Source organism: Xenopus laevis, chromosome 2L (assembly GCF_017654675.1).
Source record: "Xenopus laevis strain J_2021 chromosome 2L, Xenopus_laevis_v10.1, whole genome shotgun sequence".
NCBI classification, from domain to species: domain Eukaryota; kingdom Metazoa; phylum Chordata; class Amphibia; order Anura; family Pipidae; genus Xenopus; species Xenopus laevis.
In genome coordinates this window covers 157,442,150-157,470,105 of record NC_054373.1, presented here as the reverse complement: position 1 = coordinate 157,470,105, position 27,956 = coordinate 157,442,150, and the positions used below count along the sequence as shown (strand labels likewise).

Below are 27,956 nucleotides of genomic sequence, written 5' to 3'. Positions count from 1 at the left end.
CTCACATGAAGACTAGGCCATTATTTTTCACAATTTAGGGACAAGTTACAGACTAATTTGGAGAATATAATGGGTGAAATATGGACGTTTTTTCCACAATGGCATTGGACCCTCAACGGGCTGATTTAGAAGAGTGGGTAAAACTGACCTAAATAATTTTGCCATTTTATTCACGTTTCCCAGTGGCATTAGAGAGTGTGTTTGTTATTTGGCAGACAAGCGCCAGATGAGTCACAATTACAGGACAGAACAGGGGCTAGTTTAGGAGAAAAGAAACTGGGTGAAATTGAACAAAAGTAATCTTTTGCTCTTCCTTTGATCTGGTCCCAACCCTGTCAGTTCGGCAGCAGAAAGTTTCTTTGCCACGTTTCCGTGTTTCACAAATAAACTTATTTTGGGTTCCAATCCCGAGGGGTTTTTTTCCATAATTTAAAGCGCAAAATTTGGGTTAATTTAGGAGATGATAATAGAAAACAAAAGCAACCATTAGTTTTTAGGCTTTTAATAAAATCTTTTTTTGAGCAGCCAAGCTCTAGATTTTTCATAATAATTTAGTAACAAAACAATCGCTAGTTTCAGTAAAGCTAATCTCGGAGTCATTTTGAGTATTTAGGACTTTTGCAGGTGAAAACTAATACCAGATTTTTAATAGGGACAAAAAAGGCTACATTTACAAAATATAATGGGTGAAATATTCCAACAGAAATCTTTAGTTTTTAGTTTTTTTTTTTCTTTTACAAAGGCATTGGAGGTTCCCAAGAGACACAGTTGGCAAAGTACGCAGGCCAATAGGGAGAGGGCTGCACAAACGCACCAATATGGTCCTTACTCCATAGGATTTTTGGCCAGATATCTGTTAGGGAAGCTGTCATGAAGGGTTCATTCATGGCCACAGAAGCTGCCGCCTCTATCTGAAGGGGGCAGAATCGGCTGATTAAATCTGTCCATGTATAGTCAGCTTTAGCTTCTGACAGTGAAGGAAATTTATTAAAGAATAAAAAAAATCATGGACAATTTTTGGCCTGGGAAATTATTCAAAGTACAATAATAACATAATGATACTATTCCTTAACCCAATAATACTTTTCTGTATGAGACTGTCAGTGCAGGCCGCAGTGAGCTCATAAGCAATCTTACCTGATATAATGACGGTTATCTTCAGGATGCTGCGCAACACAGTTAACTATTTCAGTGATGCAGGCTAAGATTAAAAGCATGAGTCACCAACTGACAGCATAATTTATGGCAGCACTCAGCCTAGACAACAGGAGAAGTGCTGCACCATTTTCCTCATACAAGAAATATAGGTTTGCATCTGTTATTGTAACAGGTTCCGATTTCTATTGCAAGTTCTTATCACAATGCACAATTATTTTACACGGGTAAATCGGTCACCTTAGATGTATAATGGTTCCATTTCAACCCTGGCTGACCAAAGGGGTAAACATCTGTTCTGGCTCCTCTTTATGGGATTATAACACAATCGAAGGGCTATGGGAGGAGGAGATAAACAAGGTTGTGCCTGACAGGCCAAAAAATAAATGTACCATTAACTGGTAGGCACCATGGTATGATATCATATAGCATGTTTAAGCAAAGACTAACTTTTTTCATAAATTCTGTTAGTGTCTTTTGGAGTTGTTACAAATTTCATATTTATCTCATTTAAAAAAGAAGGAAACTGTTGAAAAGCAACATATTTGTAAATGTTAATGCACAGTTACCTTTTATTTCATGAACTTTAAAACATGGCAACAAAGAAAATAGTTATTGTATCTATTTCTGCACTTTTGGTTCTGGCTCATGGAACAATGTAGTAAAGCTCAACTCTCCTCCATAGTCAAGACTCCACTTATCACAACAACTTCTTCAGTTCAACTGAAGTGGTAGGGAATTCCCTAGGAAAACTTTACCCCCAAAATGAATATTTCAGCAACAGATAGTTTACATCATATTAAGTGGATAATTAAAGAATCTTATCAAACTGGTATATATATTTAACTAAATATTGCCCCTTTACATCGCTTGCCTTGAACCACCATTTTGTGATGGTCTGTGTGCTGCCTAAAAAAAACTTCAAACTTCGAATTAAAAAAAACCAACCGAATAGAGGTCGAAGGTTTTTGGGAGTCGAAGTGGTCCGTATTCAACCTACTTCGAAACGTATGTTAGAAGGAATAGTGCCTTCAATCTACTTCGATTCAAAGTTTTTCCCCCAAAAAAACTTCAATCTCTCAAACTCCACCAATTGCCTCCATATAGGTTCTATGAGGTCCCCCATAGGCTAAAACAGCACTTCGGCAGCTTTCGGATTATCCCCCCCCGAAACGTTGATGCACAGGTGGTCACTTTAAATAAAAGGGGTAAACTCCCCACCTGCAACATACATGGTGTTGTGCTATTCTCTTAAATCTTCTACGTTGGCTGAAACTCAGACATGTGTGAAAGTGTGATCCAGTCACAATGGTACCATGATTCTCATTGAGGCAGGTGTTAAACTTTCAATACTGGAAGTGTGAATTGTTGTTAAACCGCTGGGGTAAGTATAGCAAAGTGGCATTATACGGTAGAGTCCTGCAGCGGGTTGGGTACCAAAAACCTGCGGTACCCAGTGGGTTGTGGGTAGAAGTTTCGGGTGTGGATATAGACGAGGGTCAGTGGTTCTGAGGGTCGCGTCAAAGGTCTTCTCAATAGCAATATCTACTCCTCTTTTCTAATAATGCCTACTTTCGATGATTTCACGTCCGGTTTTGCAATGACAGCACTTCCTGATTCTTGATGGTCAGCGGGTCGCAGGTCCGGGTTGCGGATAAGGTACTTGCGGGTCAGGTAGCGGGACCAAGCAGGTAAGAATGCTGGTTGCGGATTGCAGGTTGCGTGTACGGGTTACAAAAAATGGACCCACGCAGGACTCTATTGTACGTTACTGCTTTGACATCCTTACCCCCTCTCTAATTTACATAGGCTTTATTTTCTCAGGCTGGGACACCAAAGTTTTTTTTTTTTTGATTACGGTTCGCTCTTTTGAATATGTGGCTCTACAAAAACTTCTTTATTGACAACAGAAAGGCACTAGAAATACATCTGTTCAGCAGGCAATGCTATTTTTCAGTAGAACCATGACTTCCCTTGTGTTTCATTATGAGCTTTACAGTAATAAACCTAAATATAAATGCCATAGTAAGTACAACCAGATCCCCTAATTGTCTGTTGAATAGAACATATTGTACCCCACAATACACTAAAGTGTTACCTGTTGGCCTCCTTCTCCATTAACAATGGGTGCAGGGAGCAGAGGAATATCTGTGGTTAGGAGTGGTGTGCTGTCCAGTGGAGGAGGCGGATGATCTGCCATTACGGATAAAATATACATTTACAAGATCGTCTTTAAGCCCTGAATGAGACAAAAATACATAGTTTTCATCATTCATTGTGCCTTTAGAATTGTGAAATGCAGTTCTTATTTTTCTACTGACAGCAGAGACACATTTTAAACACTAATTCTAAATGCATACATGGTAAGAACCACTTAATTGCCTCAAACAAGCAATCAGAAGCGGCAACCGGCGCAAGAAAGCTACCACATGTACAGTACATGTACAAATTGAAAATGCTGTGCCATGGTCTCCAGTCAGACGATGGCTGACTATCAGGTTCAAAGCCTTGTGCTTATACTATACACTGGGCAAAGTATATGGGGACAACGCCACATTAATTAAAAGGGGCAGACACCAACAAACATATCTGCAGAGACGAAAGTCTAGGGTACTAGTAGATTACCGACTTGTCCAGTATGGGGCCAGGTAACTTCTACTAGAGGTTAGGGGGTTTGCCAGAATGTTACTGGACACAATATAATAAGCACCACTGTATAGTATACGTTTCCATAATCTGCGGAGAGGCTGCTTTTGAGTTGTAGCTCAGCAACATCAGGAAGGCCACAGGCTACCACTCCTGGCATAATTGAAAATATTAACCTTTCCCAAAAGCAGTGAGACAGAAATTCATAAACCATTGAGCACCCAACAGTAGTACTAGGCCCCTACATTCTGTTATACCATCATGTTTTGGCGGATACAGTCACTAATGCACATTCATTATTTATTTTCTTTTCATTCCAAGATATTAAGGGATACATGTACTGTTAATATGAAAGAATTTTATTTCAACAGAACCACCTGCTGGTCAGTTTCTGACCAGTCTGACCACCAAGTAGTCAAGGAAGTGGTCAGGAGAAAGAAAGAGGCTGCTCTGATGTTCTTCTGCCTAGGAAAGATTTAAGAAAAGATTCTCATACCAAAATTGCTTCCCCCCAATAGTGTCCTAATTCAAAACATCTTTGTATTAAAAAAATTTATATTATTTGCTACAGTAGCAAAGTCCATACTCATGGAAAAACAAAAGTTTTCATTTTTTAAAATTTTTTTTTAGTAGTCTTAAGGGAAAATCAAAGCCACTTTTATACAAAAGGGACCCACCCTTCTCCTTCCCCAACCCTGCGCAGTAGGGTTTGTGGCTGCCATGTTTGGATGTGTCAAAGTCTTCAGTGCAGTCATCATTGAAAAGAAACATGTGCAGTGAAAGCCGGGAGTAGAGTTGCTTTCAGAGAACATGCTCTACCTTGGCAATGACTGCAGTGAAAACTCTGGATGTAATGTGGTCATAAAGGATGGATGTTATGGTCTCTAAACTATCTAGCAAATTATCTAGAAAACCCCATGACCCAAGCATCCAGGATAATGGATCCTACACCTAAAAGATATAGTATAATAATAATAGTTTCTATTAGGGTCTATTTTTTCATGTCCGAAGACCGGATTATATATAAAATAATTATGTTATACAAAGAATTCTGTGAAGCCCCTGAGCAGACTGAAGGTCTTAACGGAATTGTTCAGTGTAAAAATAAAAACTGGGTAAATAGATAAGCTGTGCAAAATAAAAAATGTTTCTAATATAGTTAGTTAGCCAAAAATTGAATGTATACACTACTTCCTGCTTTTCAGCTCTATTGGTTTACACTGACTGGTAACCCTCGCTACCAGGCAGTAACCAATCAGAGACTTTAGGGGGGGCACATGGGTCATATCTGTTGCTTTTGAATCTGAGCAGAATGCCGAGGATCAATTGCAAACTCACTGAACAGAAATGTACCATGTGGCCCCCCATCAAGTCGCTGACTAACTCAGAGTTAGAGAGCTGAAAAGCAGGAAGTTGGATTCTGTCTGTTTTATTAGACATCTGTTCACTCCAGCCTTTATACATTACATTATACATACAGTAACTATATTAGAAACATTTTTTATTTTGGACAGCTTATCTATTTACACAGTTTTTATTTTCACACTGAACTGTTCCTTTAAAATCCTCCTGGAAGCCCACACACAACCCACCTGAGTGTAACGGTTTTACACAAAAGTTTCATCTTGATAAGGCACTACAAGCTTAACAAGATACTATACAAAAGAAAATAAAGGTTATAGAAATTAAGAACTTTCCACATTAGGGACTTATCAACATTAAATATTTGGTTTTCTAGTTAGGTGTAGCCATCAACTTTAACGTCTTATTAAACAATTTACTGTCAAAGCCTTAAAAGAAATCTAGCTAGATGTCTATTCTGACACCAGTCCATGCTCAAAACGTTTTCCAGTCTAACTACATTTTTAGATTGCCACCACTAGTGATGGGCAAATCTTTCCCATTTAGTTTCAGAGCAAAATTCGTAAAACTCATAAAAGTCAATAAGCGTCAAAACTATTTTGACGTGCGACATTTTTTACACGTGCAACTTTTTTGTCCAAATGCATTAAAAAGTCAATGGGCATCAAAATTATTTTAATGCGCGACAATTTAATCAGCAATCCATATGAGAAAAGTTTAAGAAACACTAAACTATTGTCCACTTCTGAAAAGCAGATGGTGCTATTCTTTGGAGAATGCCTTCACCGAAGCAACCAATATGTTAAGTCCCAGTAAGGTAAATTTATATAATCTTGCTTATATGAATAAATAAAGGTCTTATATTGTACTGAACGGTCTATTTAAGGGGAAATAAAAATAAAAGAAAGAAAAATCTTTGCATCATAACAATGGTCATCTTTTCTCAACCTGAAGATAAGTTTATCTCCTCATCTTGCTCTGCTATCAAAAGAAGCCCCAACGGACATGTTTGAGGGTACCATATTGGTTTGCTTCAGTGAAAATTGACTCGTGCGACACTGTTGGTGTGCAAGTGAGCTTGAGACACGAAAGCGATCAGAGAACCTTGAAATACTTAATTATTTTGGAGAAAACGTATGGAAATAGAATCTTTTTTATACAGTGCTTTTCTCTCATGTAATGCAAAATGCTTTATTTTTACAGCAATCAAGGCAGCCATGTGCACTAAGTATGCAGGGACACCAAGAGATAAAGCGACTCGTCTTTGGTCATAATACAATGAATTTCAACCAGCGTATCTAACATGATAGTTAGGTTTATTAATTAACATTCAGGCATACTTCTCTTCCTATAGGGATGTGCTCTCTTTTAGGCCCCCCTCCAGGACTGACCAAACAAAGGAATGAAGGGATCAGTATAGGGAAAGTCAGGTGCTGCAACCTCAGGTAACTAAATCATCCCAGGTGACCACAAATAGATTTCAGTGTAAAGTCACTAAAACACAGTATAGTAAGAGCTCCAGGTTACAAAAACTAGAGGTCAAGGTTTTCAGCAATAAAAGGCCATTTCCAGGGTCAAGAACGAAGTCTTAAATGAGTTAAGGCCAGTATGTGTGTGTACCAGAAATGTACAGTTGAAGAAACACAACTGAGTTCCAAAAACACAAGCTCCACTGAGCACTTACAATGAGGACAGAAGCCTACTAAAAAAAATATTACACATGGAAAACCCCATCATGCCCAGGCAGTAATGTCAATGGTATCCACCTGTCATTGCACACATGGGGCACATTTTGGCCTGAAAAAGCCAAAGTGCAATATTATCCTAAGAGTCACTTCTTTGTCTAACAGTGTAGAATTATGCCGCCAGCAACATGGTTCATTTTCTCAACAATTAAATGAGCATCTAGACATAAACTACCCTTGACTTACAAAAAAACAAGGCTAGCCATTTTACATTTTAGACTGGTTGTATTAGATTCCCTTTTAAAGTGAAACTTAAACGGTGTCACTGCATGCTATATATGTAAGTCATTAACACACCTCACCTTGAGCATAACCAAAAAACTCAAAAAATTTTTACAAAAAATACTTCATTATGAATTATTTTATGACACCCTGTACAAATTATAGCTTCTTGATTGTAGTTACAAAGCATTATGCATCAAAGCCCTAACAAACCATAGACTATATAAAAGACTGATTTATTGTACATTCACTACAGTTGTCTTTGTATTCATTAAACAAGTCATTACATAAGTTGTTTCAAGAAACCAATAATATTTATATTCTGTAAAGAAAAAGAAAAAAAAACTAATTTAAGGGCTATGCATGATTTTGAATTAACTTACCCACTCATTACTCATTCTCGATACTCTCTCAAAGAGCCAGTAAAATTACCAATCAATAGGAACAACCAGTGATGTTCTTGAAAATTACACAACCTGAAAACAAAAGATTCACGATTACAAAAACAAACGAAATGTACTAAGAGCTTATTTGGCAAGGGTGTATCATCTTGTATAAAACTCAAAATAAGACTGTTAAAATTAAGGGAACAAGACCTATATAATTGCACCATATGGCAGATGTAGTTACAGAAGTGTCTATGATAAAGTTCTTCCCAGCACGCAATAGTGAACAAAAAAAGTGAATTACATTTTTTTCAATAGACCCAGCAACAAATCTCATTATATAATAAAAAAGAGAGTCCTAAAAAACAAAGATGTCATAGCTTGAATTGCATACCGATTGCCAGAGCAACGAAATTAGCCGAGACCTTTGGGAATGAAGGGTGACTAGACCTTAATGAATGAAAACTAAGGGGAGGGGAGATCGGAAAGAGCACTAAATAGAACTTTATTTAAATGCTAATTACTTTACAAGTGTGTGCTGACTAACTCAAACTGAGTACACAGTACTAGCACTTTTAAACAATCCTGGGGCTGGATAACATGGACAACATGGGTTCTGTTTCTCTTTATCTGGACGAAAATTAAGTCAAGAGATCTGCTGCAGTGCTGTTTAGTGCTTACAAGACTAGGGAAAACATTTTTAGTGATGTCTCAGTTTCAAGAGTTATGTTTAATTTGTTTAATATAGATCAAGGCTGTCCAACTGGCGCCCCCCCCTCCTGTGGCCCCCAACATGCTGTGTTTGATTACTATATGTAAGATTTAAAAGGTATCACTACAGAGATTAACAGAGATTAAACCTCAAATTCAGACGAATCCCCTGTATTGTTCCCACTTGTTATCCTCCTGCATTGTTCACACATGTGACATTTCTATTGTGTATAGCCCAAAGGCCTGTATTGTTCACAACTGAGACCCAAACTGAAACTGCCCACATTGTTCACTTGTTCACACCTTATTCAAAATGCTGATGGGGCACCAGCACTGTGTCACTGTATGTAGTACATATTAGATTGATAGCTTTCCCTGTCTCCTGCTCTGTTCTGCCTTCCCTCCCTGTGTGTGCCATTCTCTGCTTGCCCAGTGCTGCTTGTGTGTGACATTCTTTGCTTGCCCAGTGCTGCTTGTGTGTGCCATTCTCTGCTTGCAAATTGCTGCTTGTGTTTGCCATTTTCTGCTTGCCCAGTGCTGCTTGTGTGTGCCATTCTCTGCTTGCCCATTGCTGCTTGTGTGTGCCATTCTCTGCTTGCCCAGTGCTGCTTGTGTGTGCCATTCTCTGCTAGCCCAGTGCTGCTTGTGTGTGCCATTCTCTGCTAGCCCAGTGCTGCTTGTTTGTGCCATTCTCTGCTTGCCCAGTGCTGCTTGTCTGTGCCATTCTCTGCTTGCCTTACACTACCTGTGGAATGTAAGCCTGTTAGGGGTTTGTTAGCATTTGGAAAATTTTGTTAAGGGCCCCTAAGGTGTTTATTCATGTGTTGGAGGGTTTTTGTATTATCCACATGGATTTAAGGGTATGTTTTAACATGACTTCAATATTTCACATATGAGTGATTTCCCTGCAGTGAGCACCAACCATTAGGTTTTTTGGTGTGCTACCACCATTAATGTGGATATGATATTAGAAGTTCTTGTGGTAACATGGATGCAGTTTACAGTGGGTGTGGTTTAAAAGGGGGAGTGGCCAACACTGACATCTATTATCAGCCCTCCACCACAAAGGCCAGTAAAATTTTGGCCCTCGGTACCACAGAAGTCGGACAGCACTGATATAGTTTATAATCATAGTTTGTGTTGGCATTATTCCTGCAGCCAATAAGATCTGCCTCTCAGCTATGAGTACTAGATTCCAACTGCAATTACCTTTGCAAGAAACATCTCCCAAGCTAGGAAGACCCCTCATAATTGGAAGAAATTTCTAATATAAGGTCTGTTTACTGGTTGAATCAAATGCTAATCATATGTTAAACCCTTTATAATAGATTGGTTTAAAATGATTTAAACTTGTTGGCTGGCGTTTAAGGTGGAGACAGAAGACTATGGTTATTACCAGTTTGGAAGTATTCATTGACAATTCCACGGTCTTTCTGTGGAGCCAAAAGCACTAGGTTTTCCAATAAAAAACATTTAGGGATTTTTAGCGGATATGTTAAATCATCTCTTTGATAACAACCCTGTAGTATAAGCTATGGATGCACCAAATCTACAATTTTGGGATTTGGCCAAAAATTTGGGCGAATCCCGAACCACATCCAAACCCTAATTTGTATATGTAAATTAAGGAAACGAGGGGGGGGAAGAATCATGTGGGCATCGCAGGGCTAAATACATTTGACTTCCTTGTTTGTGTGATGAAAAGTTGTGATTTTTTGGATTCAGATTCAGTTCGGCCAGGCAGTTGGATTTGGCCAAATCCGATGAAAAAATCCGAATCTGAACCGAATCCTGGATTAAGATCATCCCTAGTGTAAACAGTGAACTGGCTGCCAGTTCCCAGCGATCTGGTTGTTCAACTTACTATTTAAAGGGATAGTGTCATGGGAAAAACTTTTTTTCAAAATGCATCAGTTAAGCGCTTCTGCAGCAGAATTCTGCACTGACATCCGCTTCTCAAAAGAGCAAACAGATTTTTAATTTTGAAATCTGACATGGGGCTAGACATATTGTCAGTTTCCAAGCTGTCCCCAGTCATGTGACTTGTGCTCTGATAAACTTCAGTAACTCTTTATTGCTGTACTGCAAGTTTGAGTGATATCACTCCACTCCCTTTCTTCCCCAGTTGCCCATCAGCAGAACAATGGGAAGGAAACCAGATAACAGCTTTCTGACACAAGATAACAGCTCCCTGGTTGATCTAAGAACAGCATTCAATAATTAACTCCAGGTCCCACTGCAACACATTCAGTTACATTGAGTAGGAAAAACAACAGCCTGCCAGAAAGTAGTTCCATTTTAAAGTGCTGGCTCTTTCTGAAAGCACATGACCAGGCAAGTGACCTGAGACTAAAAAAAATATACTTGCTGGTTCAGGAATGAAATTTTATATTGTAAAGTGAACTATTTGCAGTGTAAACAGTGTAATTAAGAAATAAAATAAAAAAAACTACATAAAAAAAAAAATCATGACAGAATCCCTGGCTCTGATCATGTTCACTTACGTAGCTAAAGAATGACTGCAAACACAGGGAGTAACTAAAAAATTCACTTCTGCCACTGGATCGGTCTTTCCTCTGTGCAACAGGAGCACTAGTATGTCCAGATTTACTAAAAATTTAGACCAAGGACAAGGAAGGAAGGCATCACAAGGTGACCTATGCACAGAAGGAGCAAGGCAAAAAACACATGTTTATTTTGAGGGCAATGCACAAGGCATGAGGAATGAGGAATGATGACCTTCCTCAGGCTTAGCACAACTGCATTTACCATGCCCCCTTATAGTCCTTTCTTAAATTTAACGTCAAAATAGTGTCCCATATGGACCCATTTTAAAGAACATTAATTTTTAATTCTGGCTTGCATGTTTATGCATGTGTGCTTTGAAAATTTGATATGACAAAACTTATTGTCGATGCCTCATCCAAGGTAATCAATACGGCAACTCCCACTTTGATAAATATTCAGGTAAGCAAGGTTACTTGTTGATTTAAAGAGAACACTTGCTTAGAAAGGGGGTGTATTGCCTCATCTTTTCAAAGCTATGAAGAAAGTCATATTAGGAACGGTAACATTTGTTAAGGACAGAGGATAAAAAACCAGTAATAACCAAATATTTTACAAAAAAAGGAGCAAGGATCCGCCTAAACAGAATCAAGGGCTTTAACTTATAGTCCATGCAATAAATTGCCTTCTCTCAGAGTACAGAAAACAGTTTTGAAATGCCTCAAAGGCAACAAGTAGAACAGTAAACACCCAGTCACACTATAGATAAAAAGTGGCAGCCATGTAAGCGGCAATACAGAGATACAGTCTGAATGTGTTAAAGGACCTGCCGCTGATCTGAACAGAGAATTAGTTCATTATCGTACAGACCTGCATCAATTGCCATCCCACAGGTTCCCCCGTGCAGCAGCCCCAGGTCTTAAAAGACATCCATATGTCAGAGGCAGAGAGAAGCCTTTGTAGCAAATGTTATCTCCTTCCTCTACTAAAAGCTCTCAGCTGGTGTTTGCCTTGCTGAACCGGTTGCCAGACAGGAAGAGACACAGAAATTGGTGATTACACTTTATAGCTCCACTCCTACAGCATATTGCATGTGTTCTACCGGATATCTCGACTATATGAACACTAAGGGCTGGGACACACTGGGCGATTTGGGGAGATTTAGTCGCCTGGCGACTAATCGCCGCGACTTTCCATGACCAATCTTCCCCGAATGCCTCCCCTCGCTCTGCGCCTGGCTAAAATGAAAAATCGCCTGCGCTAATCACACGCGGCGATTCGTTTTCCGAAGTCACCCGAAGTTTCCTCGTGAGGCAACTTCGGGCGACTTCGGAAAACGAATTGCCGTGTGTGATTAGCATCGGCGACTTTTCATTTTATCCAGGCGCAGAGTGAGGGGAGGCATTCGGGGAGAAAAGTCGCTGAGATTAGTCGCCAGGCGACTAAATCTCCCCAAATCGCCCAGTGTGTCCCAGCCCTAAAGCTGGCCATAGACGCAAAGATCTGATCATACGAATCGAGGATTCGTACGATATTCGGAACGTGTGTGGAGAGTCCTGACATTTTTCGTTCGGCGGAGATCGGTCGTTTGGTCGATCGGACAGGTTAGAAAATTTCTGTCGGCTGCCGATAACATCTCTGCGTGTATTGCTGATCGTACGATTTTCAGTGGGAGACTGTCACTAGCTTTGGTTGGACATAGATATCGTACGATTGCTGTCAGGAGCAGAACATTGCTGATCTGTTCTTTAACTAATCTGACTGGTAAGACTTTGATCTGAATGGTTAGTGTCGGTTCGGGAGATGGGAAAGTCAGATCGTACGATGATTCGTACGATCAGATCTTTGCATCTATGGCCAGCTTTACACTTCACATGTACTACCCTTGCGTATTTTTTATTTTTTATATTTTATATATATTTTTTTTTTTTTTTAAAAAGTTTTTGAAAATTTAACGGAAAACTATACCCCTCAAACAATGTAGGTCTCTATAAAAAGATATTGCATAAAACAGCTCGTATGTAAAACCCTGCTTTATGTAAATAAACCATTTTCATAATACTTTTTTAGTAGTATGTGCCATTGGGTAATCATAAATAGAAAACAGACATTTTTAAAAATAAGGACGGCCCCCTGTGTTCGTATGATTCACGCTGCACACAAACAAACCCTACATGTTAGGTCAAATGAGCCAATTAACAGGCAGAGTTCTGTCTTTTGCTTTCACATTTCTTCCTGTTACAGTTAGAGCTGCAGTATATCTGGTCAGGTGATTTTGCCTAGAACAGTGCTGTCCAACTTCTGTGGTACCGAGGCCCAGAATTTTTTTATTTGTAAAAATAAAAACTGGGTAAATATATAGGCTGTACAAAATAAAAAATGTTTCTAATATAGTTAGTTAGCCAAAAATGTAATGTATAAAGGCTGGAGTGACTGAATGTGTAACATAATAGCTAGAACACTACTTCCTGCATTGCAGCTCTCTTGGTTTCCACTGATTGGTTACCAGGCAGTAACCAATCAGTGATTTGATGGGGGCCACATGGTTCATAACTGTTGCTTTTGAATCTGAGCTGCATGCTAAGGATCAACTCACTGAACAGTTATGTCCCATGTGGCCTGCCTTATAGTCACTGACTAACTCAAGAGTTAGAGAGCTGAAAAGCAGGAAGTAGTGTTCTGATGTGTTATGTTAGAATCCAGTCACTCCAGCCTTTATACATTACTTTTTGGCTAACTAACTATATTAGAATTTTTTTTTTATTTTGCTCAGCCTATTTTCCCTGTTTTTATTTTTACATTGAAATGTTCCTTTAAGACCTATCCTTAAATCCATATGCCTCCTCCCCTGTGGATAACACAGCACCCTAAGAACACAATTAAACACATTAGGGCCCCCTAACAATTCTCAGATGCAAACAAACATGTCTGCATGGGTTTGGTTTCTTCTGGGTACTCTGGTGTCCTCTCACATTTAAAAAACCTACAGGCAGGTAATCTGGCTTTGATAAAAATGACCAAAATGTGATGTGAATGATGTTTAGTATCTGCAAAGCAAAGAGTAATATATTGGCTATAAAACGAAAAGGAAAAAGAAAGATACTTTTGGGTGAGAATGTGTTGCTATGAGAAATGGAACTTGAAAATATTTTTTATCTGGGTACCTCCACTGGCAGGACACACAATTCATTATAACAATTATACTACAAAAAATCATAGCAATTTTGCTTCTCGGCATACCACAGATGCTTCCTGTTTATTGTTATGACCAAATAAGTCTTTTCTGTTAAAGCAGGGTACAGAGCACAGTGTTCACCCTTTGGAGATTAAATGTCAATGAGTGAATCCTGGAGAACCAGGACACAAGATATTTGCCTTGGCAAGACTAGAACATTTATGCACAGATAAGACGTGAAGCACTGTTAGCTCTGCAAGCAATGGGCAATATATTACCCGGGAGAGACTCAAAGTCAGAGGTATTTTACAGTCAGAAATGTGCCTATTTTTGAGAATTTCTAGTTGACTTACAAAAGCAGAGAGCTATGCTGTTTGTTGAGTAAAAACTTAAACTGCTGTATTATTTCAGTCATCACAGTAGTAAACAATATTTTTATAAACATAACCCTACAATAGATACAAAACACTTTAAAACGCATATTAAGCAATGTATAACACCCAGCTTTGGGATTCGACCTTTTTCAACAGGATTCACCAGAATCCAAATTCCTGGCTGAATCAAATCCAAATCATTAAAATCATGAGACTTTTAGACACACAAATGAAAAAATAATTGTGCTTTATTTTTCACGCACGTGGTTCTTATTTAACCATTCCTTGCTCTAATTTCCATATGCAAATTAGGGTTCTGGATTTGACTGAAACCTTCATAAAAGATTCAGGATTCCAAAATATTGTATTCAGATTCATGGTTTTGCTTGACATTAACGCCAGGAGCCCACCAGAAAACCTTAGACAAATGGCCCAGTCTCCCAGTAATGGCCCAGTAATTTTTCTTCATCCCCTCACTCACCTTCTTGATTCTCCTAGTCTGTTATGCTCACTCATAAATCTTCCCTTTATTTTTCATTTTTAATTGTATACAAAAAAGAGAATTGGCAAGATATAGGCATACAAGGGTGAGAAGAGGTCCAAACAAAAAGTACACATACACCCTTGTCTTCCCATGGACAGTTATTATCACTGCTCAATGATAGGGAGATCAGCACTTTCACAATTCAGCAATATGAAGAAAAATTCACCAGTACAGAGCTTCTCCAAGCAAAACATTTGGGGTTCATCCTGCTTAGAGAAGCTGTGTGTGCCAGTTAATTTTTCTTTGTATGGGTGAGTAGCAAGGTTGGCACATTTCACACAAATTTTTACCGGCCTGGCTGGGGGGCAAAAAGGGGTGGGTCATGGCATAACAAGGGGTGGATGATTCAGAGGGGCAGGACTACTCCACAAAAGGGACCTAGAAGGTGGAGATCCGGGAAGGGAAAGTTCTAGGCGGGCCAAGGGCTTAGGTGGACGGGCCGAGGGCTACATTAAAGGGCATTACAGGTTTACCATCAACTACATTGCAGGTAAATTTGTAATACGGGCCCTGGCCTGGGCGGGGGTGTTTGACCGGCTGGGTGGCAACCCTAGTTAGCAGGAAAGAGACCATGGGGATTTCCTTTTCCTGGTACCCTGATGGTCAGTCCAGTATTAAGTTAACGGTCCACTGTATTTAGTACATTTTAGTAAGCAACTAATTTGTATGATTTCATTTTGTCTGAGCGATGCTTAGTTTTAATATTTATCAAAACAAACAAAGCAAGATTTCTAATTTGGTACCAGAATGGGTGCTACTTTAACACGACTTAAAATTAAATTTCTAGAACAAGTAGTAATGGCTGCTCTATATAAAGCTTGTAATTAAGTAGCAGATGGCGTAAATCTTGAAATAAAGATTTTTTTCTACTTATTAACAAATATTTTTGGTCTGATTTGCATGTTGGTTCCAGAGTTGAGGGTGTGGAGCAGGAGCACCTGGGCCACTGCTCTAATTTGGGGAGTTCTCCACAGGGAATAGATAACCTGTGCTTATATTTGTATCTTGAATTGCTCTATTCGGTAGCCCAGACCCCCGATCAGTTCAACTGTTATGGCAGTAAAAAAGGGCATTCCCCAAAGAATACTCAAATAACCATGAATTTTAAAACAAAGAACACAAATCAATGATGATGCTTATAATAATAATATTTTTACATTCATCAACAATGAGTGACACTGACACACTAGATTACATTAGGCAACAAGGCTGATAATACACATAAAAAACAAAGAACAGAAAAGTAAACCTGTGAGCTGAAAACATTTATTTGGTCACCTATGGAACTTGGACTAACTGCTGAGGAGTAGTCGGCCAATGTTACATTCCCAAATTTGGATTAAGTTCTCAAAGGGCAACTGAACCATGTCCATACTACACTCAAAGCAGGCTTGTTTGGCCACCCAGGCATCCATTTCTACAACTACAACCTAAAGCTACTTGTTACTTTTAAGCAAAACAATATTTTATAGCATATAAATTAACATGTGTTTTTATTTAAGATATATCACCTTAAAACGTCAAGTGAGCCTAAGAATTTATATGGCTGCCACTTTAACCCCTGCAAACAAAAAACACTGTCCGGCCCAACACAAATATAGGTGATGGGCCAAATCAGGTTAATCAAATAATTGGCTTCTGGACTATGCAAACCTGTTGGGAGAGGATAAACAGCTTGATGTGGCCCCAGCCCAACAGAATGTATTGATCCATACAAGGTTCCATAATATTGACTCAAAAATGATACAGTCCATGATTTTATCTGTTATCATATAACTATTTACTTAGATACAAAAACAAAACAGCCTTAAAACGAATGCCACGGGTGTTGTGAATAGCTGGATAATTCAAATGGATATGAATATTATTACCTAAGCTATGTGGTATGTAGAGGCCCCAAAATATGAACGGTGCACTACAATTTAATGGATAAAGTTTTGGCCCCTGCAAAGAAAACACAGTGAGCTTGTAGATCAATGTTTCAATCTACATCTCAAACCTTTGTCAAGATACCCCACACTCCAAAAGCAAACCATATATGCTCCCTAGTGTGTGTTTTTTTTGGGTTTTTTTTTGCATCACTGATGTCATCCATTGTGTTAAAAGAAGTGTAAACAACCCCTAATCCATTTAACCTAACATAAAAAAAAATTATTAACATACAAGCCCTTAAAAGAATGCAATTCCCAGTGACAAGTGCAAAGTGAACTAATGCAGCAGGATAAAATAAATAACTTTACTTTGTAAATTAACTTATTTCATCGTGCTACATTACATTATTAGCTACCAGTTTTCCAAAATTGAAGTTAACATTTAATGCTCCTGCCTCTGGTGTTTCAGTCTGGCAGCTCAGGAATTCAGGTGCAGATCCTGAACTGATACAATTTGCTGCATGAATTCATACATTTCTCAACAGCATCTGTGGAACATTAGTAACTATTGTATCAATTCTAACAGCTGCCTTTAGTGAAACTCAGGGATTCTGCTCAGCAGGGACAAAGATAAGAAATGTATATAGTAACGTAAATGTATCAACTAATGTATCAATTTAAAGCAGTGTAGAGAGTTGGTGATCCCCTTCCAGAACTGCTTTAGAAAGACATAAGAAGGCGAAAAACTGTTGCAAATAGAAGGTGATTGAAAAAGTATTTTTTTCTGGTGAACTGTCTGAAACCAACTGAACTGGAAAAAAAGCGTTGTAAGGTGCCCCTTATGGGTATATCTGTGTAACTTCTCCTCAATTTGGCCACCAACACCCTCAACCAAGTCTGAATGATCGAACAGATTGGCCAATAGCCAAAGAACGTCTTTTAATGGGGCCTAGGGTGGCCCACCAGGGAAAGGCAGCATCAAATGAGATGATGGGGCCTTTACCAACAGCATTTGCCCAATCGATATAAGGCAGAGTCTGCAGCTTTAATTGGAACATGTATAGCTACCTTAAAGGTGGAAATACAAATTACAATGTTTTGTTTTCACAACTAACCTTAAAGGAGAATTCAACCTGTGGGGGGAAAAAAACCCATACTCCCCACCCCACAGGTTGAATTCTCCTTTAAGAGCTGAATCGTCAGATATGCAGGTAGGAACAAAACAATTCTACCTATAAAGTCAGCATTAAGAGGGTTATTTATCAAAGGTCAAGTTCTGTTTTCTTGAAAAATTCAAGGTTGAATTGAGGGTAGTTTCAGTAAAAACTCAAAGTCATGTAGACGTCAATGAGAGAGGTAATTTGAAGAAGTTTTTAACCTTCAGGCTTTTTGGGGGGTTTTCAGTGGTTTGCGCTCGAAAACTTGATCAATTTTTAACTCGATCAATTCAAATTTTTCCCCCCAATTGCATTAATTCCAGTTTTTTACATTCGGGTTTCTTCATAAATAAGCAAACATTCAGTTTATTCCAGACAGAAAAAATCTCACAAACTCAACCATTGATAAAAAAAAACCCTCAAAGTCTTGCCAATATTCAGGTGTTTTCAAAAGGTGCCAGATAATAATTTTCCATCCTGTCCAATCGATGAGACAACGAATATCCAGGGCTTTTACCAATAGCATTTTCCTCGTCTCCCACCATACACATATGAACCATGCTTTTTACAATTATATTGGTACGTGTATGGCCACCTTCTTTGTTACCTCTTCCCTTATCAGATCGAAAGAAATACTGTGGAAACACTACTGTAAGGAAACGTTTGTTCTCAGTGAGAACAAAGAGTTAATAATGTCAACTATTTCCAGCTCATAGCATTGTTAGGAGGTTCCTCCCTTATGTTCCCAATTTCTGAAAAATCACATGCCTTGAGGCCTTTTAAAACAATCAGCAGTAAACGAAACCGTGGAAGGGGAAAGGCTCAGGTTCTTGGCTAAACCACAAATGTAGCAACATTTTAAACTGATTCTTCTATTTGCACTTTAACTGCATTAAACAGAACTTGCCTCCTAACATTTCTGTGGGTGATGCCCACCCTGCAGTTCCAGCTTTCAGTCACTATATCAACCAACAATGGTGTGGGCTTGCCATGTTCCACTGGAAATGTCAAGTGTGATGAGTACATCCATGTCTAGGTGTCAGTTCTTGACATTTACACCGCAACCAACATCAGATGTTAGTTGGTTTTTTATCAAAGGTCGAATTTTAGAGATTTATATACCTCGAATGAACTTGAATGAACTCGAATAAACTCACAACTCGAATGATTTTAATTTCTAATTCTAAAAAACTCAAATGGGAAAAACTCAAATCAGTGACAACCTGAATTGATCAAGTTTTTAGCGGGAAAAAACTCGAATTGCTCGAATTGATTGTGTTTTTGAGCAAAACCCACCAAAAAAACTCGAACATCACTAAGGCTATAGCATCTTCAAATGGTTCAAGGGACCTTAGCCATTGACTACTACATGATCTTGACAGCTTTTAGATGCTGTATTTTCGTATTCTAGCTATTTCCAGGGTCAGAGTATAATAAATCTTGAAAAAAATCCAATTTTTTTAACCCGAAAAAATGAATTTTAACAAAATAAATTAACTGGAAAACTCGAATTTTCATGGAAAACACAACTGCAACTTTTATAAATCTACACCTTTGTGTAGCTCATTCAAGGTTGCCTAAAGTTCAAACTAAAATGTTTTCACAAGTAAACTTACTTTATATGGTTTATTTTTAAGTTCAGAGAGATGAGAGACCACAAAAGTCCGCTTCCATTGTACGTTAGGTGTGATTTGTCGCAGCTATAAAATAGAATTCATTGCCTAGCCATTTCACACAAAATTGCATAACCGTGCAAAAATATGTTAGTAAGTAGGGGGCGTTTTAGAACAGTCTTTAAAGGAAATAGTCTATGTAGAAAAAACCCAAGTTCCAATTAATGTTGGCGTCTGTGGTCCCAACAGATCTGGTCAAGCCAGGAGTGATCTAAAAATAGATAATAAGAAGGGCGCACTCCCCTTGTGTAAAATCTTCATGAACTATTTATTAATTGTAGGTAAAATGCACTTACAATATTTGCAGGCATCAATAGTGTATAACAACACAATTGGAAGATTTGATTTCCATTAATGTGCTTTCTAAAGATTCAAGTCCAAATACCAACGCGTTTCGTCACTCAAGGGGACTTCTTCAGGGTTAAAAAATAAATATAATGCCTCTTGAAATAAATATTTCTAGAAGCAGAAATGTTGCTCCGCTATCCAGCAGTGATATCCTGCAATAATATGTATGAAGGCATTTGTTCCAGCATGTAAGCATTGCACCAACAAATGTGCTGATGGCCTTCATCGATTTTTATGTTTTTGTGGCAGTATTTAATCAGAGATTAGCAAGATAGCGGGCTAGAGTGGGTAATGTGTGGCTCAACTTTAGAGCAAAGTGAGGTACAAGGCCACTTCTAAGGAAATAAATGCTATACCCTGTATTTAATTTCCTGTTCTGAAATGAACATTCTTTAATGTAAAATCTGTTCATACACCATGAAGCACATTTATCAAAGGTCGAATTCATGTGAGCTTTTAAAAACTCCCATAAATTTGAAATTCGACCAATCATAATTTGTTAATAAAATCAAATTTTGTTTAACTCGGATGAATAGAATTTGACCCTTGATAAATCTTCCCCTAGTACCTGTCTGATCAAAGCAATACATATTGCCTTGGCAGTGAGTTCCTGTCTGCCCTGAGATGTCTATAGCTGGTTCTAGCTACAGCTTCCCCAGACTGTAATTAAATATTGTGCAAGACCTTTTCTTTGTTTTGGTCTTTCTTTAAACAAATACTTAGATGATACTGTAAACGATTCCTGGTACATTCATTAAGTGTGGATGGCAGGCATAAAACACAGACTTCTCAAAATTAACTTCTGGCATCATGTTATCATAAACTAAAAAGGAATATGGCAAAAAATTTAATATTTTATATACTGAACATATTGCACCAGCCTAAAGTTTCAGCTTGTCAATAGCAGCAATGATCCAGGACTTCAGACTTGTCACAGGGGGGTCACCATCTTGGAAAGTGTCTGCCACTCACATGCTCAGTGGACTCTGAGCAGCTGTTGAGAATCTAAGATTAGGGGTCGTCACAAATTATCCAGCAGAAAACGAGGTTGGTCTGTTATATAAGATAATGGTACAGGGCTGATTATTAAATTCTGATGCTAATTGCACTGGTGCCTGTGCCGTCATGTAGTAATTATCTGCATTAATTACTAATCAGCCTTATATTGTAACATTGAGGGGCAGATTTACATAGGGTCGAATATCGAGGGTTAACCCTCGATATTCGACTGCCAAATGTAAATCCTTCGAATCGTTCGATACGAAGGATTTTAATCCATCGAAAGATTTTAATCCATCAAAACATAATGTACAACATTTCTAGCCTACTTCTTTAGTTAGGCTTTAGTTCTCCTTTAAAGGGATACTGTCATGGGGAAAAAATGTTTCAAGATGAATCAGTTAATAGTGCTGCTTCAGCAAAATTCTGCACTGAAATCCATTTCTCAAAAGAGCAAACAGTTTTTTTTTTTATATTCAATTTTGAAATCCGACATGGGGCTAGACATTTTGTCAATTTCCCAGCTGCCCCAAGTCATGTGACTTGTGCTCTGATAAACTTCACTCTTTACTGCTGTACTGCAAGTTGGAGTGATATCACCCCTCCCTTTCCCCCCCCCAGCAGCCAAACAAAAGAACAATGGGAAGGTAACCAGATAACAGCTCCCTAACACAAGATAACAGCTGCCTGGTAGATCTAAGAACAACACTCAATAGTAAAAACCCAAGTCTCACTAAGACACATTCAGTTACGTTGAGAAGGAAAAACAGCAGCCTGCCAGAAAGCATTTCTCTCCTAAAGTGCAGGCACAAGTCACATGACCAGGGGCAGCTGGGAAATTGACAAAATGTCTAGCCCCATGTCAGATTTCAAAATTGAATATAAACAAATCTGTTTGCTCTTTTGAGAAATTAATTTCAGTGCAGAATTCTGCTGGAGTAGCACTATTAACTGATGTGTTTTGAAAAAAAAAACATGTTTTCCGATGACAGGATCCCTTTAATGACTACATTTTACCATGTTACCTTTATTTACATAAAGGGTCAAACACTATTCTTCCTAGCAAGTAACAAATTTGGGATGGCTTCTATTTGCCTGTTTAGCTCATGAAATAACAGAAACAATTGATTTTATGCAATTCATGCAATAGGCATAAAGTATGTTCAGCACAAGCCCTATTCACTGAACTAATGTTGTTAAAGCGCTGGGGTCTTTGGATCCAACCAGGGAGCTTCTATTTTCTCCTCATTAATCTGTCTTTCCTTCTGCTGTTCCAGTCTCTGCCAACAGCACAAAAACATACTACAAGATCAGTAATGATACAGGGTACTAATGCAAAGGAGAATGTAAGTGTACCGGTTTAATTGTGAATAAGGAATTAACCGGACAGCAGAAAAACAGATAATGAATACTTTAACAGCTTTTGTCATAGCAACAAATACGTCAAATCAGTGTAGCAGACTTTATTAAGGACCATGGCATATGGCATAATTCAAGTATTTGTGGCCCAGATGTTTGAAGCTCCCTGAGCTGGGAGACAATCACCTTTCAAGAAAGTGCACCCCTGCTTTCAAGTGAATGTTGATCCATACCCACAAATGCCGGATAAGCCATTGGCATACATATTGTATTTGTCATTAGACCACTATTATAAGATTAATTAATCCTTATTGTAAGCAAAACCAGCCTATTGGGTTTATTTAATGTTTACATGATTTTCTAGTAGATTAAAATATGAAAATCCTAATTACAGAAAGATTCGTTATCCGGAAAGCCCCAGGTCCTGAGCATCTGGATAATAAGACTCGTATGTATGTATGTATGTATGTATGTATGTATGTATGTATATATATATATATATATATATATAACAACCAAAGGGGTCGGTGCACACAGAGCACAAAATGGATGCCTAGGTGCTGGAGCAATTAAACATAAAATGGAGATAACAAGCAGAGCCCGCACACACAGGACTTGAGTGAAGAAAAATTATTTTCGTTTATTCAACGTTTCGGCCCAGTCACATGAGCCGTCTTCAGGAAGTGAGGGTGTACCAATAGGCATACAGATATTTATACATTTGTAAAACAAATGTATAAATATCTGTATGCCTATTGGTACACCCTCACTTCCTGAAGACGGCTCATGTGACTGGGCCGAAACGTTGAATAAACGAAAATAATTTTTCTTCACTCAAGTCCTGTGTGTGCGGGCTCTGCTTGTTATCTCCTATATATATATATATATATATATATTTATATATATTCCTATTGGCTTGCCTTCTAAGAATAAACAAGGCATAATAACTTATAATTAGAAGTCAACCCTTGTGTGGCACTTAGAATTATAAAGGGGAGTGGTGCAGTTCAAAAAAAGGTTTGTGCTTTGAAGTTTAAAAATTTGGCCGGATTCCCACGTCACTGCTATGTGAACTTTGGTAGATTTACATTCCAATGCCTTGGGCACCAAAAATTTAAACTGTAAGCAGTAAAAGGCAGGAGGAGTAGTAATTAAAAGTGCCTGTATATTTTATTTGCTTACAATTGTCTCACTCTACATCATACTAACCCAAAGGTGAACAACCCCTTTAAAACAATGTATAGGGATGGCCCAGGATTTGGCCGACATATGCCTAATGGAACACCAGTTACAGCTCAGAGCTGCCTACTTTTTTTTTTTGTTGTTGTTGTTGTCCATATGTTTCCCATCAAAATTTAAACGGGTGGTTTACCTTAATTTTACCTTTGACTATGTCATAGAATGGCAAATTTTCAGCAACTTTTCAATTGGTTGTCGTTATTTAATTTTTTAATGGTTTTTAAATTATTTGCCTTCTTCTTCTGACTCTTTCCAGCTTTCAAATGGGGGTCACTGACCCCATCTAAAAAAAAACACTCTGTAAAGGTTACAAATGTATGGTTATTGCTACTTTTTATTACTCATCTTTCAATTCAGGGCCTCGCCTATTCATATTCCAGTCTCTTATTCAAATCAGTGCATGGTTGATAGGATGATTAGGACCCTAGCGACTAGTTTGCTGAAATTGCAAACTGAGGTGCTGCTGAACAAAAAGCTAAATAACTTAGAAAACCATAAATCATGAATATCACTCTCTACACTCGGATTTGTAAAATTCTTCCTGCGGCCACCTCCCCTTTGAGGGCGGCAGATCATAGTGCGTGCAAATGCACACACACTGCACGGCAGTGGCGCGCCGGCGCCGCAGCAGTAGGGGCCCTGGACAGCAGCCCCAGTGGGCCCCCCAATCCGACCCTGTACATCACACTAAGAGCTAACTCAAAGGTGAACATCCCCTTTAAAGGAGTTGTTCACCTTTGAGATAACTTTTAGTATGATGTAGAGAGTGATATTCTGAGACAATTTGCAATTCGTTTTCATTTTGTATTATTGAAGGTTTTTGAGTTATTTAGCTTTTTATTCAGCAGCTCTTCAATTTGCATCTTAACCTGGTAACTAGGGTCCAAATGACCATAGCAACCATACATTGATTTGAATAAGAGACTGGAATATGAATAGGAGAGGCCTGAATAGAAGGATCAGTAATAAAAAGTAACAATAACAATATATGTGTAACCTTACTGAGCATTTGTTTTTTTTAGAAAGCTGCAAAGATTCAGAACAAAAGGGCAAATAACTATAAAACTATAAAAAAAAAAATAACGAAAACCAATTGAGAAGTTGCTTAGAATTGACCGTTATATAACATAATAAAAGTTACCTTAAAGGCGAACCCGCCCCTTTAATATAAGCAAAAACACACGATATGCCAAGGCAAAGTATGACAATAGTGACAGAGCTGATAAGACAATAGAAAAAGACGGACCCCACCCCCTTAGCCGTCACGTGACTGAAGTCAGTCAGGAATCAACACAGTGTTGCCTTTGAAGTCAGTACATGAATAATGAGGAACACTGACAGACACATACACAGCAAACTGACAGACGAGCACACAAGACGAGGGGTGAGACACAAAGCCATAATAAGTAGGACAGAAGCAACAAGTGCTGCCACTCACCCCCGTATAAATGTTGCGGTCTGTACTTCAGCCCCTCCACCTATTGGCCGACTACGATCCTTCCCGTCCCTGCAGCCAGCGCTGAGGCAATTGTTTAGTCGCAATTTCCCGGTAGCTCCATCCCCATCTCCCCCACCATTCAGGCCGTGGGGGGCGGGTAACGAGATGCTTCTACTTTAGCCACTCCTAGTGCCTGTGTATTGAGTTCAGGAAGAAAGCTCCGCACAGCCCCCGCTGCAGTATCCGTGCTGTTCCTCCGCTCCAGAGGCAGGGCAGCTGTGGCGCATGTGGGCTGTAAGGAGGCAAGTAGCGCTGCCAGGAACCAGCTGATGCACAGGGTCGCAAGCTGATATGCACAAGCTCCAGCGCAATTCTCAGACACTAGGAGATCCCGTGACGTCAGTGCGCATGACGCAGAGATTCCCCTTCGACGCCGCGCGGTGGGACAGCACCATGAACGCTGAGTGGGCGGCGTGAAGATCCGCTACGCCCACACAAACCGTGTAGGTGTTCCCAAGACGTGACTAGTTGCTGGCCGAACTGCTCGACGATCTATTGGAGAGACTTGAACGTCAGTCTGTGTTGGTACAATAATACTTTAACATTCACAAACGCTATCTGGATGGCCTGGCTGGTGTTTTAATTTACTACTATGTCATTCAAGCATGTTATTCCCTTGGTTCGTTGAATTCTGAATTAGAACGGCCTATTCTAAGCAAATTTTCAATTGATCTTCACTATTTTTTTTCTATAGATTTTTAATTATTTGCCCTTTTCTTCTGACTCTTTCCAGCTTTCAAATGGGGGTCACTGACCCCAAGTAAAAACAAGTGCTCTGTAAGGGTACAGATTTATTATTATTGCTACTTGATATTACTCATCTTTCTATTCCGGTCCTCTCCTATTCATAGTCCAGTCTTTTATTCAAATCAATGCATGGTTGCTAGGGTAAGATGGACCCTAGCAACCAGTTTGCTGAAATTGCAAACTGGATAGTGGGTGAATAAAAAGCTAAATAACTCAAAAATGGCAAATTATAAAAAGAATGAAAATCACTTGCAGCATATCACCCTCTAAATCCTATAAAAAACTATCGTAAAGGTGGACAACCCCTTTAATTCCAAGTTACGCTCCAGCCTGCACAGCTAACCTTTTATTCAAATCAATGCATGGTTGCTAGGGTAAGATGGACCCTAGCAACCAGTTTGCTGAAATTGCAAACTGGATAGTGGGTGAATAAAAAGCTAAATAACTCAAAAATGGCAAATTATAAAAAGAATGAAAATCACTTGCAGCATATCACCCTCTAAATCCTATAAAAAACTATCGTAAAGGTGGACAACCCCTTTAATTCCAAGTTACGCTCCAGCCTGCACAGCTAACCCCTATTCCAACACAGTCCCTACCCACTCACAGCAGCTTTCTCCAAAACACCAGGTTACACCTGAAGCTGGTTCACCTGCCAATTTTCATTCCCATTTTACCCCCTTAAACTAGAAACGATGGGAACTCTATTATAATAAGTAATTTACTCCTTGTTGCATACATGTCAACTAGTGATGTGTGGGCCAGCCCGATACCCGCGGGCCAACTTCGCACCCCCATTTACGAGTAGCTAGTAGGTCCAGGTCAAGCTCTTCTTCCCCTGCCCGCCACCTTGAACTGCTGGCTCCTGAATTCTGATTTTATAGTCATGCGCCTGCTCGTCCCGACAATTTTGTGACGTCATTGGCGGCAGAGCCAGATTTACATAGGGGGCGCCCCTGCGCCTTTTATTCACGAACATTTTCATTATCAGGACAAAGTAATGGGGATTGCCGCATGGGAAATTTTAAAAACTATTATCTCCTGGGTATCCCCAGTGTTTCTGAACCAATGTGGGTGTGGTTGGGTATCATGCTGCCCCCTAAAATCCTGCCTTGGTGGCCTTTCCTCAAATCTGGGCCTGATTGGCGCAGGTCTATAAAAGGAACCCGGAAGGCGGGTGGAGGGAGGGCAGGTTTGGGTAGGGTGTGGGTCGGATTTTACCCAACCCGCACATCACTAATGTCAACTCCCCAATCTTATCAGAACGTGCCAGTCGCAAAATTGTTAAGATGTCTTAAGTATGACCAATTACCAAAAGGTATCTTATAGTATAATTTATTTGTCAGTAAAAAAATGTTGTCATTTGTTCCAAAAAATGTGCAGCTGTCAACATTTCCCCCAGATATTTTTATGTTGGCAGAGACATTTTGCAGAGTGTCCTTTAAAATGTCTAATTACTGACTCTCAGAAATGTTGTACCTATGAAACATAGATCGTCACATCCACTCTTAGTGGCTTGCTGGGTGATTTCCAGCTTTCAGGGTGTCAAAACACAAGGAATCAGCCCTCCATTTGTTTGTAAAATGTCTGTAGTATGCAAATCCACTTATGAGTCAGGTAATTATCATTTGGAAAAGCATACTACCACATTGTATATAACCTGACCCCCTAGGTACCCTGGCACAGATCACATGATTGCCATGCAAGCATATGGAGGGGTAATTCTCAATGTTTTTCCTGCCAATCTGGAATTCATGCAACCCAATTCTGATCATTTTTCTTTTCCATGTTTCTTTCGGTGTTTACCTGTTCAGGTAATTTTATAGCCTTCCTGTTTTACATTTTTAATTTTGCACTTAGGTAGGATTTTCTGTCATTTGTTATTTCACTGTAATTGTGTGAAAAAAGGGGGCAATTAAAATGTCATTAGCATTTATTGTTATTGCTAATGTAGCTATTAGTGGGCCTCTAATACTTTGTTTTTCTTACCTATTTTGAATGTGACAGGCTGTTTTAGATTTTATCTTGCTTTTGTTTGAAATTAGTTTTTTTGGTCTTTAAAGGAACAGTAAAGTCAAAAAATAAAGTAATGAAAATATACTGCAGTTTTGCCCTGCACTGGTAAAACTGATGTGTTTGCTTAAGAAATGCTACTATTGTTTATATAAATGAGCTGCTGTGTAGCAATGGGGGCAGCCATTCAAAGGAGAAAAGGCTCAGGTTACATAGCAAATAAGCTC

At 39.0% G+C, this 27,956-nt stretch overlaps 1 protein-coding gene across 4 annotated transcripts in view; it reads right to left on the bottom strand.

Moving 5' to 3' along the window:
- The window catches only part of fndc3a.L (fibronectin type III domain containing 3A L homeolog), a 102,365-nt gene extending 76,919 nt beyond the window's left edge, over positions 1-25,446 (bottom strand). The window contains exons 1-3 of one of the 4 annotated variants that reach the window (XM_041582604.1): positions 24,910-25,446; positions 7,514-7,606; positions 3,254-3,394 (exon numbers count right to left, since the gene is read on the bottom strand). In XM_041582604.1, coding sequence (XP_041438538.1) covers positions 3,254-3,373 — 120 coding nt within the window. In that variant the 5' untranslated portion in view covers positions 3,374-3,394; positions 7,514-7,606; positions 24,910-25,446. Of the gene's footprint in view, positions 1-3,253; positions 3,395-7,513; positions 7,607-11,602; positions 11,736-24,909 lie in introns of those variants that run through there. The other 3 variants (XM_018247598.2, XM_041582601.1, XM_018247599.2) reach the window with 3 other exon arrangements.
- Positions 25,447-27,956: the final 2,510 nt, after the last annotated feature.